The sequence below is a fragment of the Magnolia sinica genome, chromosome 1 (genome assembly GCF_029962835.1).
Source record: "Magnolia sinica isolate HGM2019 chromosome 1, MsV1, whole genome shotgun sequence".
Taxonomy (NCBI): domain Eukaryota; kingdom Viridiplantae; phylum Streptophyta; class Magnoliopsida; order Magnoliales; family Magnoliaceae; genus Magnolia; species Magnolia sinica.
In genome coordinates, this window is record NC_080573.1 from 105,417,306 (window position 1) to 105,435,960 (window position 18,655).

The following is an 18,655-nucleotide window of genomic DNA, read 5'->3' on the forward strand; positions in this document are numbered from 1 at the left end:
GGGTTATAGCCTCCACAGACACATCGTGGGTGGTTGAGTTGGATACCGAAAATGTTTGGTTTTAGCATACGGGCGTCATAGCTGTCAATGGGTGAAAATTCCTAAACCCGATGGTACCAGAGGATGACTGTAACGTCGAGACCGAGTGGATATATGAGCGCATGAGGGCCGAATACCAGGAGGTCGCGTCTCCCACTGTGTCGTGGTCGGTTGGAAAGGGGTGTGGCCTTACTCGCTCGAGGGTAGGGGGCAATATTAGGCTGAGTTTGACCAAATCGTGAATGAGGTCCGCTATCAACATGTCGGATAGGTATTGACAGACTATTGGCCAGGCGGATAGTGAGGTTTCTTACGCTCACTTGGACTGTGCGGCTAGGAGAGCGGCAGTGCCACTTGAAGTGTACTAAACCTCGATGATTATCCAGAATGAGAACTGTACTGATATATGATGAGAATTAGCATGCTTGAGTTGCATCTCGCATCGCATGGCCGTATTATGGCCGATAGCATTCATATCTTGCACCGCATAGCCTTGGTACGGCTGATTGCATTCATTTACTCATCACCATGATATCGCATTACTCTGACCTTACATTTTGAGCACTCTTATATTGCGCACACACTTACACCACCCTCTAAGCTTTCTATAAGCTTATGCACGATCGATGCGTGCAGGTGACGCCAGAACGTAGCCGTAGCATAGTAGCAGCAGGAGCATGCAGACAAGCTTTGGAGTTTCTATCTTTTGCATTATCTTGTATTCCCTTCAGATGCATTGTACTTAAAAGTTTTTTTATCATAGTGAATTTTGTGATGGTGTTCTTGTGGTTATTGTTCATGGGTTATGCTTGGTTATGCTCATTACAAATCAAATTACTGATTAGAAATCCTCCTTGTAGCATCTTAGGATCGGAACCTAGCGTATGAGTGCCGGGAGCCGAGAATGGGGTACTACGGAGGCTGTCGGCACTGGATTCGGCAATCGAAAATTTTGTGAGCCCGGTTTCCGAGTTCGGGGCGTGACATATCCATATACAGTGCTATCCGAACCCGACTCGAAATACCATTGGATCTGAACGATCAGAACCGATCAGGCCTGATCAAACCGTCGGTTCTGTTCGAAACGGTATCGAGTCAGGTCTGGTCGGGTCAGATCCACCGAATCAAGCCCAAGTTGCCCACCTCTAATGGTGGGGCCCACACGACTTGCTAACATTGAGTAGAATTGGCATGGGACCAATGCAATTCCATCTAATATAATTCTAAGCTTTTCCATTCTTCCCAAACATTGAGTGGAATTAGCACAGGACCGAATGCAATTCCATCTCACCTAATCCCATCTAATACCATGCACGTAGACCAAATGCTTAAGGGCCCATTTGGCCGGTCGGATTGGAAGGGATTAGATGGTATTGGAAAGGATTGGAAGTTAAATCCCAGGATTGGCCGGGTGTGCCAAACAGAGTCGGTGATCTGATCCCAATCCCATGGATCTTAAAACAATCCACTGGCAACACCATCATTACCTTTGAATCCCATCCAATCCACCCTAATCCGTTCAAATTTGCCTGGGACGTGTTTGGTTTGAGGGATTGGAAGGGATGGAAAGATTTAATCCTAGGATTGGCCGGGTGTGCCAAACAGACTGGATATAGCAATCCAGGGATAGAGCAATCCAAGACAATCCACTGACAACACCATCCTTACCTAGAAATCCATGCCATCCACCCGAGTACCATTCAATCCCTTCCAATCCACCCGGCCACACGGGCCCTAAGACAGTCTGAGATTCAGGTCAAGACCCGATCAATGGTCAAACCCATGGCCACGGGATGCATGGTTCAGATCATTGTACACGTGTGACATGTGAAAGATACACGACATGGGAGTACGAAATTCCCGTGCCGCTAGGAGTCATTGGATCTCTTCCTCAAACGGATGGATATCTTTGATCTTTATTTTTTACTTTTAGTTTATGGAAGAAGAATTATATAGTCCTGATGCATAGTAATCGCCGATAACGTTATGATGGTTGGCCCGAATAGTACAAGTAACGCTCACATTTAGTTTGATCCCGACCGCTGATCTTCATATGGCACAATTCAGATCGAAAATGACAAAAAAGTCTATCAGATCTGAAGATCATAGCCATTAAATCATACAATATTTTCAACCGTCGATTTTTTGTGTGTCAACCGTGTATTTTTTGAGACACTAACAGAAGGGGTTGGATCTCTAATGTAGACCATTTTAGACTAATCTTCCATCCGAAAAAATGAATATGATATTGATGGCCAGGATGAATGGAAACATGGCCCTTTTGTATCTAAATGTGCAGAGATCACCATTCACGAGCTGATGCATCGGAACTTCATAATTCCACTTATCGTTTGAATGATCCCATTGTCAGGGAGTTCGTTTTTCCTCTCTCGCGACTAAGAATCAACCGTCTGTCGCTACCCACTGCAGCCCACATGTTGAGTTTTAGAATGATCGGAACCGTCCACGCTGTGGAATCTGTACTATGAAGGCTCAAGAGAAAATTCCGGAGAAATGATAATTATTCTCATCAATATCTATAGATCAATGTGGAGCAACGAAAGGAACATTTTCAATGTCTCGCATTCAACTATGAAAATCAAAGGGGAAGGTCATCAAGAAAGAGTGATTATGGGAAATTATTGTATGAACGGATCGAATCACCGGAGCATCTCATCATGGGTGCCCCAATTGGTGGCGACGCACGCACGCGACTTGCCTATGTTACAGATGGAATCCCCTTTAATCCTAACCTCTTTGCGGTCATGCGTGATGTTTGTGTGTTATCCACTCCATCCGCCCATTTCATCAGATCCGTTTAGGACATAATCCGAAACATGAGGGAGATCCAAAACTCAAGTGGGCCACGATACGGAAGAGTAGGACTGAACGCCCACCATTCAAACCCTCTAGGGGCCATGGATGCTTTGTATGCGGTTGATATTTTGTTATCCCTTCACTTTATGACCAGGGTGGATGGGCCCTACGAAGGTTTCAATGGTGGATATTTTCATCCCTACAGTTTCCAACCCTCATGTTCGGGTTTATCCCTTAAAATGAGCTGACGAAATGGATGGACGGAGTAGATATGATCCAAACATCAGGGTGGGCCCCACCGAGCTCAGCGTGACAGGCATGCGCGTCGCTGCGACCGACCGTGCGTCCTGCGCCGCGACGGAGGCAAAACGAACTCTATCGCGGGAGCTTGCAGAGGAATGCCAGTGGGGAAGTTAGGAAGCTGAAAAGCTCTCTCTCATGAGTAGTGCAGGAAATGGCTTTTTCCTCGCACTGCTCTCTCCTCCAAAACCCATCTCTTTCTCTTTCTTTTTCTTCTTCAGAATCTCATTTACTATTGATTTCCGACTTCGTTAGCTGCCGCCTCTTCCGTTCATCTCACATCTCCTTCCGCAGAAATATCAACAGCCCCATCTTCCCCACAAATCCTAGCTTCTTGTTATGCGCTGCCTCCAGCGACAAGAACCTAGCAGATTCGGCCAAGGAGAAGAGCGGCGATGGGCAGAGCCTCGCAGAGAGGGAGTGGGGCCCAGTCGAGCCGGCGCCGTCTTCCGATCTCGGCCCCGGTCCTGGCCCCATTGCGAGGAATTCGATGGAGTCGATCTCTCTTGGGATCAAGGAACCTGTTTATGAGGTACGATGCTGGATGTGGAATGAATGGTTAGAAGTTAGAATTGAAATGATGAGCTGTTCTCTGGATTCTGTTCGGAATATGATGAAGCAAACGCCGAATTCGGATCACACGAGATTAAGCAAACGAAAACCAAGCAATCACAAAGCACACACGATTTTACGTGGAAAAAAACCCTTGTGGGAAAAAACCATGGCACAAAGTGACAACGAATCACTATGAAAGAAAAAGTACAAGAGATGGAATCACTTACAATACTCAAGATCCCTCATTTTCACCTTCCCAAGCCCTCAGAACGTTTTCCTCCTTAGAATAGCTTATGATTACCCTAATCCCGCAATTACACCAATATATAGTGTCGCACCTGGAATAGGAAACAATTCCTGCAATTCCACAAAACCACGCGCTTTTATCGATGGGATCGACAACCATCAAAGGCCATTTGATTGGATATAAGATTTCTCGATGACATCAAGTAGCACCCCAAAAACAGTCCAGCGAGCAATTGGAATAAATCGGGATCTTCTCAATGGGATCGAACATGTCCATCGATGGCATTGATAGACACTATCCTAGCCAAATTGAAGACATCTGACAACAATCTCCACCCCGTCTTCAATTATCATGAACCACAACTCTAAGCTCTATTCTAATCGCCTCCATCATAGCTTCACCATTGTCGTCGCTTCTCGTACACACTCCGTCTTCATCAACCTTTCGTCAGACCCAACGAAGTCGAACAAAATCGGAACTTCTCTGTGGGAACCACCTTTGTCAGCATATCCACCGGATTCATGCTCATGTGGATCTTCTCTGGAGTGACACCTCCTTCCTCGAGCACTTGTCAGATAAAATGGTGATGAACATCAATATGTTTAGTTCTAGAACAGTAAACCGAATTCTTCACCAAATTGATCACGCTTTCGCTATCACAATTAACTGGCATGGCCTCATGCTGAAGCCTGAGTTTGTTTATCATTCCATGTAACCAAACGCCTTCCTTGAATGCCTCTGTTATTGCCATATGCTCAGCTTATGTTGTTGAAAGAGCAACCAAAGATTGAAGCTTCGACATCCAACTGACTGCCTCACCCGCTAATACAAATGAGTAATTGGAAGTCGACCTTCTGTTGTCCATGTTCCCTGCGTAGTCCGAATCAAAATAGCTTACAAGCTTTTCTTCTGATTCCTGAAATGTCAAGACGTAGTCTGTTGTACCTTGTAGATAATGAAGTAGCCATTTCACTACCTCTCAATGTTTCTTGTCGGGGTTTGACATGTATCTGCTCACAACACTGACGGCATGTGAAATATTTAGTCTTGTAGAGACCATGTCATTCATCAAATTGCCAACTGCGCTCGAATAAGGCATATGAGACATAACCTGCTTTTTTTCATCTGTAATCGGACATTGCTCTGAAGAAAGCTTGAAGTGAGTAGCATGAGGTGTGCTAACTGGCTTAGCTTTGTCTATCCCAAACTTCACTAATACCTTCTCAAGGTACTCCGCCTGGGATAACTGTAATTTGCTCATCTATCTACCTCTATGTATGTCTATGCCGAGAATCTTCTTTGCACCCACCAGATCTTTCATTTCAAATGTCTCCGCCTGAGATAACTGTAATCTTTCATCAACATATAATACTAATATAATGAATCCTCCATCACTCGGTGTCTTAAAGTAGACACAGTGATCATATTCGCTCCTGATAAACCGCTGATTCACCATAAAAGCATCAAACTTCTTGTACCACTACCTATGCGATTGTTAAAGGCCATACAATAACCTTTTCAACTTGCAAACCTTATTCTCTGACCCATTTTCTTTGAACCCCTCTACTAGCTTCATGTAGATCTACTCTTCCAATTTTCCATACAGGAAAGTAGTCTTTACATCCATCTGTTCCAGCTCAAGGTTGTATTGGGCAACCAACGCCAACGCAAACCTAATAGATACCTGCTTGACAACCGGCTCGAGTATCTCACTGAAGTCAATATCTTTTTTCTGAGCAACCCCTTCACTACCAACCCTACCTTGTATCTGTCATGTTTCTTCTTTTAAATCCACTTAGACTCGATCGCTTTACACCCAACGAGAAGCTCCACTAACTCCTACGTCTCATTCTTGTACAAAGAGTCTATCTTGTTTTGCATCGCCGCCATCCACTTCTCATCATCCAGGTCATCCAGTGCTTCTTGAAAGGTAGATGGATCCCCCTCATATGTAATAAGGGCGACTGCAATGTTTGAGTCATCCCTGTATCTCACTGGTAGTCTGCGACCTTTAAATGGATTTCTCCTCACAAATGGCTCCTCCACTTACTTCTGTACCTCTTTCTGCTGCTCAGCTTCAACCTGTGTTTCATCCTTGTTAATTTCAATGTCCATCACTGCTGATTTTTCTGATTAATTGTGTTCTTCCTTACGGAACAAAGAATCATCACCAAACCCGACGTCGTGGCTGATCGTAATCTTTCGTGTGACCTGGTCGTACAGCCTGTATCCCTTCACACCATCACTGTAGCCAACAAGGATACACTTCTTAGCCCTTTGGTCTAGCTAATCTCTCTCAACCGACAGTACATGACAGTAAGCATTGCAACAAAAAACTTGCAGCCCTGAGTAATCAACATCATGACAACTCCACACTTCTGGAAATTTACAACCGATCATCGTAGACAAGGACCGATTCACTAAGTAAAAGGCCGTGTTAACGGCCTCAGTCCATAGCTCATTGCCTAACCCGAGGCATGCCAAGTGGGTCCAATTTCTCAAAGAGTGCACTTTTGTGTTGAAGCACATGACCGTGGTTAAGAATAAACCTGCCGATGCATTGAGTCGTAGGGTTGTGTTACTTCACTCCATAAGTGTCGAAGTCACTGGGTTTGAGCGTTTAAAGGAAGATTATCCTAGTTGCCCAGATATTGGAGAGGTGTATGTATCGTTGTTAGATGGTCAGTCTAGGGGTAGTAGTGATTTTGTCATGGTTAGTGAGTTTTTGTTTAGAGGTGATAGATTGTGTATACCCCGTACGTCCCTCCGTAACTTTCTCGCATGAGAGCTTCATGCTGGAGGGAGAGCTGGTTATTTTGGGCATGACAAGACTATTGCCCTTGGAGAGGAGCACTTCTTTGGCCAAGTCTCAAGCGAGATGTGGCTAACATTATAGGGCAATGTAGGACTTGTCACTTGGCAAAGTAGAGGAAGCAGAACACCGGTTTATATACTCCTTTGCTAGTCCCCCACGTCCCATGGGTTGATATTAGCATGGATTTCGTGCTTGGGCTCCCCAAGATGATTAAAAAGCATGATTCCATTTTTGTAGTTGTGGACTGTTTTTTGAAAATGGCTTACTTTCTCCCATGTTCTAAAACATTTGATGCCACTAACGTGGCGAAGATATTCTTTGGAGAGATAGTTCGTCTACATGGTTTGCCGAAGACCATTGTGTCAGATCGAGATGTGCGGTTTATGAGTTATTTTTGGAAATTTCCATAGCACATGATGGGGACTAAGTTACAGTTCTCTTTGGCATACCATCCTCAGATTGATGGTCAGATGGAGGTTGTCAATCAAAGCTTAGAGAATCTGCTACGATGTCTGGTGGGAGACCATATTAAGACGTAGGATGCAGTTTTGCCCATAGCTGAGTTTGCATACAACAATTCCATCAAGAGGTCCACAGGAATGAGTCCATTTGAGATAGTATTTAGGTATAAGCCTAGAGTGCCTATAGATCTCATACCCACGTCCGTTTCACATAGGCCATCTGATTCTGCAAATGCATTTGCACGACATATTCATGATTTGCATATTGAGATTAAGAAGCACATTAATGCTAGTAATCAACATTATAAAATCTTTGCAGATTCACATCATAGGTTTAAGGAGGTTCAGGTGGGTGACTACGTCATGGTCCACATTAGGCCCGAACGATTCCAACAGGGAACCGTGAGGAAATTGCATGCCTGTAGTGTAGGTCCATATAAAATTTTGACAAGAGTAGGCCCTAATGTGTATCCACGGATCTTCCATCTGACATGGGCATTAGTGCAACATTCAACCTGGAGGACCTTGTGCCTTATGACGGACCTACACATTTATCTTATAGCCCTCCTGCAAACCTTTCTTCAATCCCAGATGATGGTGTCCCTGACCTCGTCCCCCGCCCATGGCCTTTAACAGACTTTACTTTCCACCCATTGCTTTCTCTTCCGTCATTACCTGGTTTGAAATAAGAGATCGATTATGTTCTAGACCACCTACCGGTCTCTACCCGTCATGGAGGATATTAGAAATACCTTGTGAAGTGGAAAAACATGTCAGAGTCAGACAACACTTGGATTACAGAGGTAGAGTTCCAGTGCATTGATCTTGACCTCCTCAAGCGTTATCACATCTTTATTTCTCCAGTGGCGCAGTCGGGGAGAATTGATAGGGACATCAGAGAACCTACTCAGGTGTACCAGAGATAGAGACGACCACCCACATCAGCGCAACTTTCTTTGTGGTTGGGAGATAAGTTCCAGACGGGGCCCACCAGGCCATTTTGAAAACCTCACATACATTGGACGTGCATCAGGAAGACCCTACTTTAGGATGATGCATGTGGGCTGCTTAGGAGACTATTTTTGTCATACGATTTTTATTTTATGTCAATCCGACCGTTGGATCTTGTCGATCAGGCAATCGGGCCACCAAATTTTCTAGATTTGGGCCTCTTGGACTATAATCTTGCTTTCTCTATATTTTTTTTTGTTATTTTTAGAATTTATTTGATGGTTGATATTGATAATAAATGTTTTAGTTTTCTTATTTTGGATGATCGGTCATTTCACTTAAGTGAGTAACATAATTATAATTATTCTGAATTTTTAATTATAAAAGCATGAGGGGGGGGGGGGAGGATCCAACCCTAGTGGTGTTATTAAGAAGAAAAAAAAATAGAAGAGAGAAACTCTCTTGTATGAAGGAATTTTCCTCCTTGTGTTTTAGGGTTTGTGAGAAACCCTCCATTCCAATTGAATTATAGAAGGGTAGAAACTTGTTTGGTGGTAGATTCCCCAAGGTACATCGTTCCTCTTTCTCTTATTCAAAAGGTATTCTTATTCTTCTTTTGTCTTCCTCTTTCCCCTTCCATTACAACCTTTTAAACCCATCAAAACCCCATTCAATCCTTCCTCTATTTCTCTTCCTTTAACTAGACACGTGTGGACCGCCGTTTGTTGTTTTTCCTTTTGATTTTCCTCCAAAACTCCCTAATCCCTAGATCCTTTGAATCCCTAAAAACCCCATTCCTAATTCTCCATCCATGAATGCAAAACTCCAATGAAATATGAATTTTTGTGAAAATTTCCTCAAATCAGAATTTTGCTTGCATCTTTGTCTATCCACGCAGTTGTTGCACTACCCATGCTAGATTGGAAGTCCCTACTTCCAAGTGAGTCACTATTGAATTATTTTATATTTTCATGCACAATGTGTGATAACCTAGGACCTTCGTGTTATAAATATGAATTTTTGAATCTATTATGTGGTTATGTTTGATTTTACATGTTGATTGTTAAAATTAATGTGTAAATTTATATCTCATCTTGCATCCTAGGGTAGTTTCCATAATTCTACATCATCTTTCCTCCGCTGATAATTCTTGTATATCTTCCTTGGAGTCTAGAGATTGAATTTGTTGAAGCAACGTGGCTGTTTCTTCTTCTCGGCCTTGAAAATGATCTTTTTTCCACTCAAACATCTGGTTTTTTAACAACTTAAGTTTCTTAAAAAGGATAAAGTCCGCACCTCCCTCCACTGAAAAAGACCACCACCATTCGTCCACCTTTTCCGCAAAACCCTCTACTTGCAACCATGCTAATTCAAATCCAAAAGGCCTAGGGCTCCAATCCTCTTCGTCCATCTCAAGAACCACTGGACAATGATATGAAATAGGCCTAGGCAGTCCTCTTGATGTACCATTGGAAAAATTTCCTCCCATTCCAAGGAAATGAGGTACCTATCCAACTTGGATTTAATTGGCTCTGCCTACCCATTGGACCATGTGAATTTAACTTCACCCATTGGCAAATCAATCATCTAATTACTGGTGATCCAATCCGAATTTTTTTTATGCTTTTTGTGAGTTGACCCCCATTTGATTTCTCATACAGGAATCTGACCACATTAAAAGTAACCACCTACACACCATGGTAATCCCCATTTGATCCAACAAATGTCTAGTTCAGCCCAAAATTCATCTCTAAGCCTTGGCCTACTTGGCCCATGTACTGCTGTAAACACCCACCTGATGGCCGATGAGATTTCCTTTAACATAATTGAAATTGAAAATTTTCCTTTCCAACAATCCTCTTTGTTCCAGATATTTGTATTCCAAACTTCCCTGCTGAACCCACCGCATTGATAGCCTGCTATTCCTTTCATTGACCCTGCCCTATCGAATTGATCAGACTCTAATCTATCCCCTGCATTTTTGTTTCTTGAAAGGCTACTAGCTGAACTTTAAATCTCTTGCATATATCCTTTATCTGGCCTCTTTTCTGAGGACACCTCAAACCCCTGATATTCCAGCTGAATATCTTCATTAACAAACAACTGATCCCCCAACACCAATAGCTCCCTTAGGTTCATCCATTCCTTTCATAGATTCTGTTCGAACTAACTCTCTGCTACTATCTTGTGTGTGATTTTGCAAGGGTTGTCTTCCTCTCTCCTCCACAAATTCAAGCAAGGCCACATAGTCCTCTAGTCCGTCCCCAAAGCTTACTCCCACTAGTCGAGCTATCTCCAGAGTCACTACTTTGATGTGTTGCATACCTTGCGCCATAGACATTCTTGTACCAAGATTCCTCACAGTGGCTTCTTGACTCCCCCTTTCCACTTCTATTACAACCCCCGCCACCTATACTGCATTTAATTGCCGATCTATAGCCAAGGGAGGGACCATTTGAGGATCTCCAAACTCTTCCGATAACATGCCTTTGGACATCCCATGATATACCTTTCTATTAGTGGTATATGTTGCACTTGTTTGCATTTCCGCCATAAAACTTCCATCGCTTCTCGGTTTGAAGACATAGGATGACCCCTCCGGATGAACTTCTAATGCTTGGATGCTGCTAACCAAGACTATCTGGGAACTTTCCTTCTCTGATTGTGACACTTGATGCTGATCATCTGAGAGGTTTTGACGGGACGGTTCTGCCTTGTCAACTTCAATCGCACTTGTCGAAGATGGCATCACATGCGAATCAAGGAAGAGAGTGGTAGGCATCGGTCTTCTTCCTATTTCCCTCGCTGCAGACCCCAACTCCTGTCGTGAAACTTTTGGGCAAAATACCACCATTTCGGATTTTAAATTCATACTTGGGAGACACGTGCGGGCACTTAAAACTTCAGGCACGTGTGGGAGATAGTTGTGGAATGGCACGTGGAAGGATGTCCGCACGAACCCAAGCAATAAGCCCCATTCTCAGCCTGTGCTCAGGCGAATGATCTTTTTCATTTAAACCTTCCATAGGGGTTCTGTGTGTCACATTTTCACTCTCGCCACGCGTCGGCTGTACGTTACTCTCGCCTCCACACATCAGGATTTCCACCAAAGAGAGCCATTTCTTTTTCTTGTCCAATGAGATTTCAACAACAGCATACGTCTGTCTTCCGTAGTCCACATGAGCATGGGGAACGTGCTCCATCTTCGTCATTGTCTTTGACCACCATTGCCGAATCAAGCTCCTCATCTTCTTTGTCCCTTTGAACTTCTTCTTCCTCTTCCAATACCGAGACTATGATCTTCGCGCTATCAATTTTTAGGGTAATCTCCCGTGGGAAACGATCTAACTTCTTCTTCCTTATCTGAATCCTTGCGTACCATAACTCTTCGCTTGGATCCATTTGACTATTGATAGCCATTTCCACTCCAAGGCAAGCTCCGATCTCTCTGACAATTTGATCCATCCACCGCTCTAGAGGAATATGCCATATTTGGTACCAATGTTCCTCCCACCCAAACACTGACCACATCTCCTCTTTATGTATTCTTTTAATATCCCCTTCTCATCTTGAAGAGCACTCTTCAAAAACCGCATCAGCGTGATCTTGGCATCCTAAGGATAACAGCAGAACATCAACTCGAATCCTCTTTGCCACTACATCTTCTTCCTCCACTACAATGAAGAATATCCACTCTACCAGATCCTTCTCTGAGATGTGCTGACTGACTTCAACTGCAAGGCAAAATTCAAAAGACTTCATAGAATCCTCGAGAACTTTGGGATGGATTCTCACTTCTGGTATCTCCCCCGATGGCCATCTCGAAACCCACTTGTTTCCTACCTCCAGCTGCTTCTCTACTGTTTCAGGTCCTTGTCCTGACCTGTTCAGAACTGCATCTTTAAAGGACTGTCCTCGAACCACCTCTGGAGCATCCGAGATGAAATCTTCCTTCTCCTTTTGAACCTACTGACCCCTGATTTTTCCATTTCCCCTCCTTTGAAAACTTCCTTTCTGGTCTATATCTTGCCCGTTGAACTCTCAACCTCTTTCCCCCGAAGCTTTCTTTATTCAATTCATAGAATGCCTTTTCGATTTCAACTTCTGAGCTCATACGGACAAATGTAAATCCTCTTAGTTCGTTAATATTCCTTTCCCGGGGGATTACTACTTACATCACGATTCCTGTAATGCACATACAAAAACCCTCTCAAAGTTTACTGGCAGCCACCCTTCCGGGTAACCCTTGACGAAAAGGGTGGGGTACTCAGATAAAGATGGGGTTTCTTCCTTCCGTCTCCATTTTCATGTTGAGACAGTTTTATCCGCAATACTGTTTTCCAGCTGCCCTCTTCTTCCCCCTTTTACCCCAATTCAGGTTCCTTCTTCCTGATTGTCGGAAGAGAAACCTGTTTTCCTTTCTCTTCCTGGAATAACTCTGAATTTCTACTCACCACCTAGCCCAATCACTAAATTCAAATTTGACAAGCGGTACCGTTTCTCTCCCCAGAATTTGAATTCTCATCAAATTCAAGTGGTCCTGTTTCTTTCTGAATGTTACTGTAGCTTCCAAGTGATTGTTTCTAAACACAAAAGTCACTTTTTAGTTTATCTTTCCTTTGATGTTCAACCTTTTTTGTTTTTAATGCAATCAAGTGATAGGCTTACCAAACCAAGAATATGAGGGCTGACATAGGAGTATTGGATAGGCTGCGGATAAAAAATCAAGAGCCAACTGATGCCCCAAGTCCACAATAGCAGTCTCTGGGAAAAGATATCTTGGATCTTCAAATCCTGCAAAGCTCAAGACTGTTACTTTGAAGGAGTTCTTGTTTTAGGGATTTCCTTTTGGGAGGTGTAAGGATGCATCTAAATGTTCGATTTGGATTATTTGTTGCAGGTTTGAAGTGTCTTTGGATCTATGAAGGTTATTTTGACAATTTTTGCAACCTTTGATAGTTTGAGGCCTTTAATTTGGTCCACAAGTTATCGATGGGTTAATAACAATTTGTGGTTTATTAACAATTTCAAACAATCAGGGATAATTTCATGTTGTCAGTTTTAATTGTCTCAGTTTCCTTTGAAAGCTATGGTTTTAATAGGTCATCTGTAGTTGCTCTGGTTATCACTCAATTGATTTTACAAACAGAAGTTTGTTCCTCTGATGGTTGGTAAGTTTATTCCATTGGGTATGCATGTTGGGGCTTCTACGGTTGGCCTACATGATGTTATCCCAGTCTGTCATTGAGAAACCTACACTCCAATGCTGATTGTTGTTTTAGATTTATTTTTTTTCTTGTTGCTACTTATTGCTATTTAAATTCATCAGTGATTTTTTTCTGCACTTAGCAATCAGTTTTTGTAGAAACAATTGATCTCGACACAGAGGTCTTGAAATTATTCTTTGGCAGTGTTTATAGAAAATTCATTTCAATGTGGCATTTATAAAACATAGGCTTTCATTCATTCTTTCGTTGTTCATTTTTTCCCTTCTTTTCGATAGGCTAGATATTGGCTTCCGTTTGCTCAGATTACTATTTGAGATATGGGTCTAGACTATCTTCATGTCTATGTACTTATGCTGTCATAATGTGATTTCAGGTGATAGAAGTGAGGTCGGATGGGATAATGTCTAAGAAAAAAATTAATAGACGGCAATTGTTGAAATCAAGTGGTGAGCACTGTATGCTGAAAAAAAAAACTTGCTCAAACATTCTCGTATGCTCCTATATATTTATGGGTCAATTGCAATGTTGTTTTCACTTGTTCTATCACAAGGGAATTTTCTTACACAACATGCTATCATCATGACCTTAAATGAGCGGTAAGGTTGATTCTAGTGCAAAAAGGAGACATTAAAGGATGCCCAGTTGTTTACTACTGTCTAGTGCCATGTATCCCCACAGAAGATAATTTCTTTTTAACTCTTTTTTAATTAATAACATAATTTATTAAACAAGCAAAAGAGGGATAGGGGTGCATCTTGGGTTGTGCTCGACCTGAACCCTACTGGCCCAACCTGAAACATGGGTTGGGCTACCATCAGGTTGGGCTCAGGCTGAAATCCGCAACCAGATTCCAAGTCAGGTTGGGTTCGGTTGAGGCGTTGTGCAACCCAATCCAACCCGTTGCTGTATAACATTCTTTTTTAAAGTAATACCTATACTTCATATATATTGCTTGTATAGTTAAAAATAAAATATCCAATGATCATATTTTGGCAAACAAGTTTCCACTAATCAGAGTCTAGGATTTGTTTGAACAATCTGATGTTTGGGACTGTGGCTTAGAGATAGTTTTTCTCACAATTTAGTCGGTTCGATGTGACTTAATGTATGCCTCGTGTATGATTTCCAAGTGCCCATGCATAAAGCATATATAGTTGGAGTATCAAATAAATCACCTTACAGCTTACACAATACACAATGAGTTTTGCCCTTGTCTCGATTTGTGATCCAACGTCTGTTGCCGCACATTGGGGTGCACATGCTAAGATGGTTCGATGATTTGAACTGGCCATGTGCTTGCTTCGACTATGAACAAGATCTCATCCCATAATCACATTCCACTGATGATGCTTGGATTTGTTTTTTAGAGTTGAATGTGAGCCATTGAAAATATTCTTTTCCATTGTTATGAATTCATCTACAGATAGTTAGAGGTGTACATGAGTCAAACCGAGTCGAGCTTGGCATAACTCGACTCAGCTCGGCCACTAGCTGACCACAACTCGAACTCGGCTCGGCTCGGTCCTCGAGCCTGACTGGCCAGCTGATGTAGGACAATTAACCACTTGCTCTAAAAGCTTGAACTGTTAAAGCATGGCGAATCAATCCCTTTATCTCATAGCTTAGGCCCCACATCTCATGGGTTAAGACCTCGGCCGAACCCACCTTGTGAGCCCCAAATCACATGAGTACTACCTCACACGAGCAACCTGCCTCACACGGGCTGCCCACCCCGAGCGTGCCCCTACATCCCATAGGCAACCCCACTCGAGCCTGGTGTGAAAATGCCCCTGCATTAATTGCCCCCGATGAGGAGTCTTGAACACGAGACCTCCCGCTCTGATACCAATTTGATGCAGGACAATTAACCACTTGCTCTAAAAGCTCGAACTGTTAGAGCATGGCGAATCAATCTCTTTATCTCATAGCCCAGGCCCCACATCTCATGGGTTAGAACCTTGGCCAAACCCCCTTCGTGGGCCCCAAATCACATGCGTACCGTCTCACGCGGGTGGGGCCCACCTTACACGGGCCACCCACCTCATGTGTGCCCTTGCATCCCACAGGCAACCCCACTCGAGCCCAATGTGAAAATGCCCCTGCAATCCCAGCTCGGCTCTATTCGATCAACGGCTCGGGCCAATTAGAGCCGAGTTGAGCCAAAAGCGAGCCTGTGCAGCATTTTCACAAACACATGGAGTGCACTTTCAATTTCTTATTGTATGTAAAACAACAGCAACTGTTTACAAGTATATCATCAAACACCTTATAAGCAACATCAAAATCAAGAAAAAAGGGTATTTGTTTCATATACATACCTTCCCTGCCACCAACCGACACTTCTTTGAGTCATTTCATCAAACACTTGGTGAGCAACATCAATATCAAAGTAACCGAGTCACTAAACTGGTTCGATCCGAGTTGAGTCGAGATCGGGCAAGCTCAAACTTGGTTCGAATTTTTTCGAGCTAAAAAAATCAGGTCGACTCGGCTTGAACTCAGTTTCGAACAGAGTCAAATCGAGCTTTTTCGAGTCGAGTCGAGTCGAGCGAGCTAACCGAGCTAACTCGGTTCGTGTACAGCCCTACAGATAGTGATGGTTGCACTCATCCTTTCAGCATTAGTTCTTTACTTCTTATAGTAGGCCTTATAGCATAGATTACATGACATGGATAGTTAAGATCATTGAGCCACTCAGCACATGTGCCCTATTGTTCGGTGACACATGTTGGATATTGAGTCACGACGGGCCCTAGTGTTCGGTGACACATGTTGGATATTAAGTCACGACAAAGGCTAAACAAACTCTTAGGGTTGTTTTGCAGCAGCGACTTGGTGTGCATTGGTGTGAAATGCAAAAAGGTGACTCGTTTGGGAGGTGTGAAATGGAATCCAATTACAATTGAATCCTCCATTTTGAAATCTCTCCCTCTAGGTTTGAATTCAATGTCATGTACCACGAATTTGTCCAACAATCCAAAATCCGACTGTTGGAAAGCTTTGTTTAAAGCAACTACCCTCTCTCTCTCTCTCTCTCTCTCTCTCTCTCTCTCTCTCTCTCTCTCTTTCTCAACCATCGCCGAGTACTAGCACTGGAACCTACCACCTTGCCACCTCTCTGTCTCTACCGTCATCGAGCAATGGATTCTAGTTATAGGCTGCCAAACACAATTGAGGATTCCAATTCACATTGATTCCATGGTAATAGTGAATTGAATTCCAATTCGTACCAAATACAAGCTCCCAAACGAGGCCTTACATTACTCACTCATTGCTGAATATGAATAGGAAACTTCCCTGTCATCTACTCTCTCTCTCTCTCTCTCTCTCTCTCTCTCTCTCTCTCTCTCTCTCAAGTTGCGCCTGCAACAAGAACAAGATCTCAAGAAGTAGTTTCTTTCTTTCTTTTCTTTTCTTTTTTTAAAAAAATCTTCATCTCTATGGGAGGCTGGAACCCCACTAACTTTTGTAGAAAATTAGTATGGATGACCCTTGTGTTTGGGTTGGATTCTTTACACAAACTAAAGTGGGCCCCACAATTGAAGTTGTAGAATAAGTTTTTTCTACAATTGCTATAGAGAATCCGACCTTGAGACATGTCGGCAAGTATAACTCATAACTCATGAATCGCGTGATCCAAATCCATCTAGTGTGTACCAATGTGGATGGACCGCACTTCAAAAATTGACCTAACACAACCCAACTAACCTATCTCAACCCAACTTACCTAAACCATCTTGATCCAAAACGGCATGTGTTAGTGACTTAGTGTTGGGAATATGGCAGATTGGGTTGGGTTGGGCCATGGGTTGACCCAGTCTGAGGTCCGGTTGGGCTTGGGTTGATCCTTAACCTGACTTAATCTCCAAGTTGCACCCCTAGAAGGTATACAATCTAAAGGCAATTGAATCAATACAACTGATTTACAAAGAAGTATACTCAACTCCATCTTTGGCCAAAACATCCGCCCATGAATTAGCCTTTTTTGTATGTAAACTTTTCATTATTATTTTGATCTCTTTGTTGCGAAGAAATCTTACTAATATACATGAGCTGATGGTATATTGTTGGATTCCTTTTTTCCTAATTTTTTTTTTCTGATTGTTATTGTTGCAGGTCTTCGCCCTCGAGATATTAGGAGTGTTGATCCATCATTGTGGTTGACAAACTCAATGCCTTCTTTGCTGGTATTGTGGCAACAAATTCTATTAGCGTTTTCTTGGTATTTTTGTCATTGATGTAATTTTGTGTTATGATATGATCATAAAGAGGCATGTGTAGTAATGTGAAGTACTATTTCATTTCCTTTTCTCTTTGTATGACTATTTTATAGAATGGAATGGCACAACAAGATTTGTTTAGCTGACGCCAATTAGTTTGGATAAGGCTTAGATGGTGATAAACACTGTATTATGTAATCATGCTTAGTATTGTTGGTCTCCTTTGTTTATACTAATAAGAGTGTTATTGAATTAGACTTGTAGAGAAATATGTGTGTGCACATGCATGTATATTTTTGTGCTCCTCAGGTGTACTGAATGTAATAGCTCTCATTTCTTAATAAAAGAGAGCAGAGGGGAGGGTCAAATCCTATCATCATATTCTCTCCTATTTTTCTTTCCTCCACTTCTACTACGTAGAAATGATTATGGTACCAGAGTGGGCTTAGATTCCTTTCAAATCTTCCCGTAACTCTCCCCTCTACCTTTTTGCTTCTTTTCTTCTCCTTTCCTTTCTTTTCCCAAAAGCTACATTGACCAAACGCCATTAGGGCCAGCCGCTCCACTAGAAGGGTTGATCGGCCATTCAACAGCATTGGCTAGCCCATCTAGAGCTAGTCGCCCAATCAACAACACGTCTATATTTTTGCGCTTCTTAAGTTTGCCATATATAATATCTTGATTACATAATAAAAGAGTGGGGAAGGGCATGTCTAACCTTTATCTTGATATTCTCACCTGTTTTTCTACTCTCTCTTATTCTCCTTCAATTCCTCATTTACTATGCAGAACTCATCAAGATTAACACATCCTTCATCCTAATTCTACTCTCTCTCTCTCTCTCTCTCTCTCTCTCTCTCTCTCTCTCTCTCAGATCATCCCGTATTCTCTTCCTACAAAACACCTTGGTATTAAACCATCATATGCAAGTGAGCCACACCGTAAGAAAAGTGGGGATGGGGATGCCTGCCATTTCAACCTTCTTGGAGCTAATAGAAGTACTGGATTAGGTTGATATTTGG

General features: G+C 42.6%; 1 protein-coding gene across 5 annotated transcripts in view; it reads left to right on the forward strand.

The window, feature by feature from the left end:
• Positions 1 to 3,221: 3,221 nt before the first annotated feature.
• LOC131253147 (magnesium transporter MRS2-A, chloroplastic) overlaps positions 3,222 to 18,655 on the forward strand; it is a 75,136-nt gene continuing 59,702 nt past the window's right edge. The window contains exons 1-3 of one of the 5 annotated variants that reach the window (XR_009174947.1): positions 3,222 to 3,688; positions 13,787 to 13,859; positions 17,530 to 17,600. Coding sequence is in view for 4 of the 5 variants with exons in the window: in XM_058254008.1 (XP_058109991.1) it covers positions 3,311 to 3,688; positions 13,787 to 13,859; positions 17,530 to 17,600 (522 nt within the window). In the remaining variant the exon portion in view is untranslated. Of the gene's footprint in view, positions 3,689 to 11,328; positions 12,677 to 13,786; positions 13,860 to 17,529; positions 17,601 to 18,655 lie in introns of those variants that run through there. The other 4 variants (XM_058254008.1, XM_058254011.1, XM_058254001.1 and 1 more) reach the window with 4 other exon arrangements.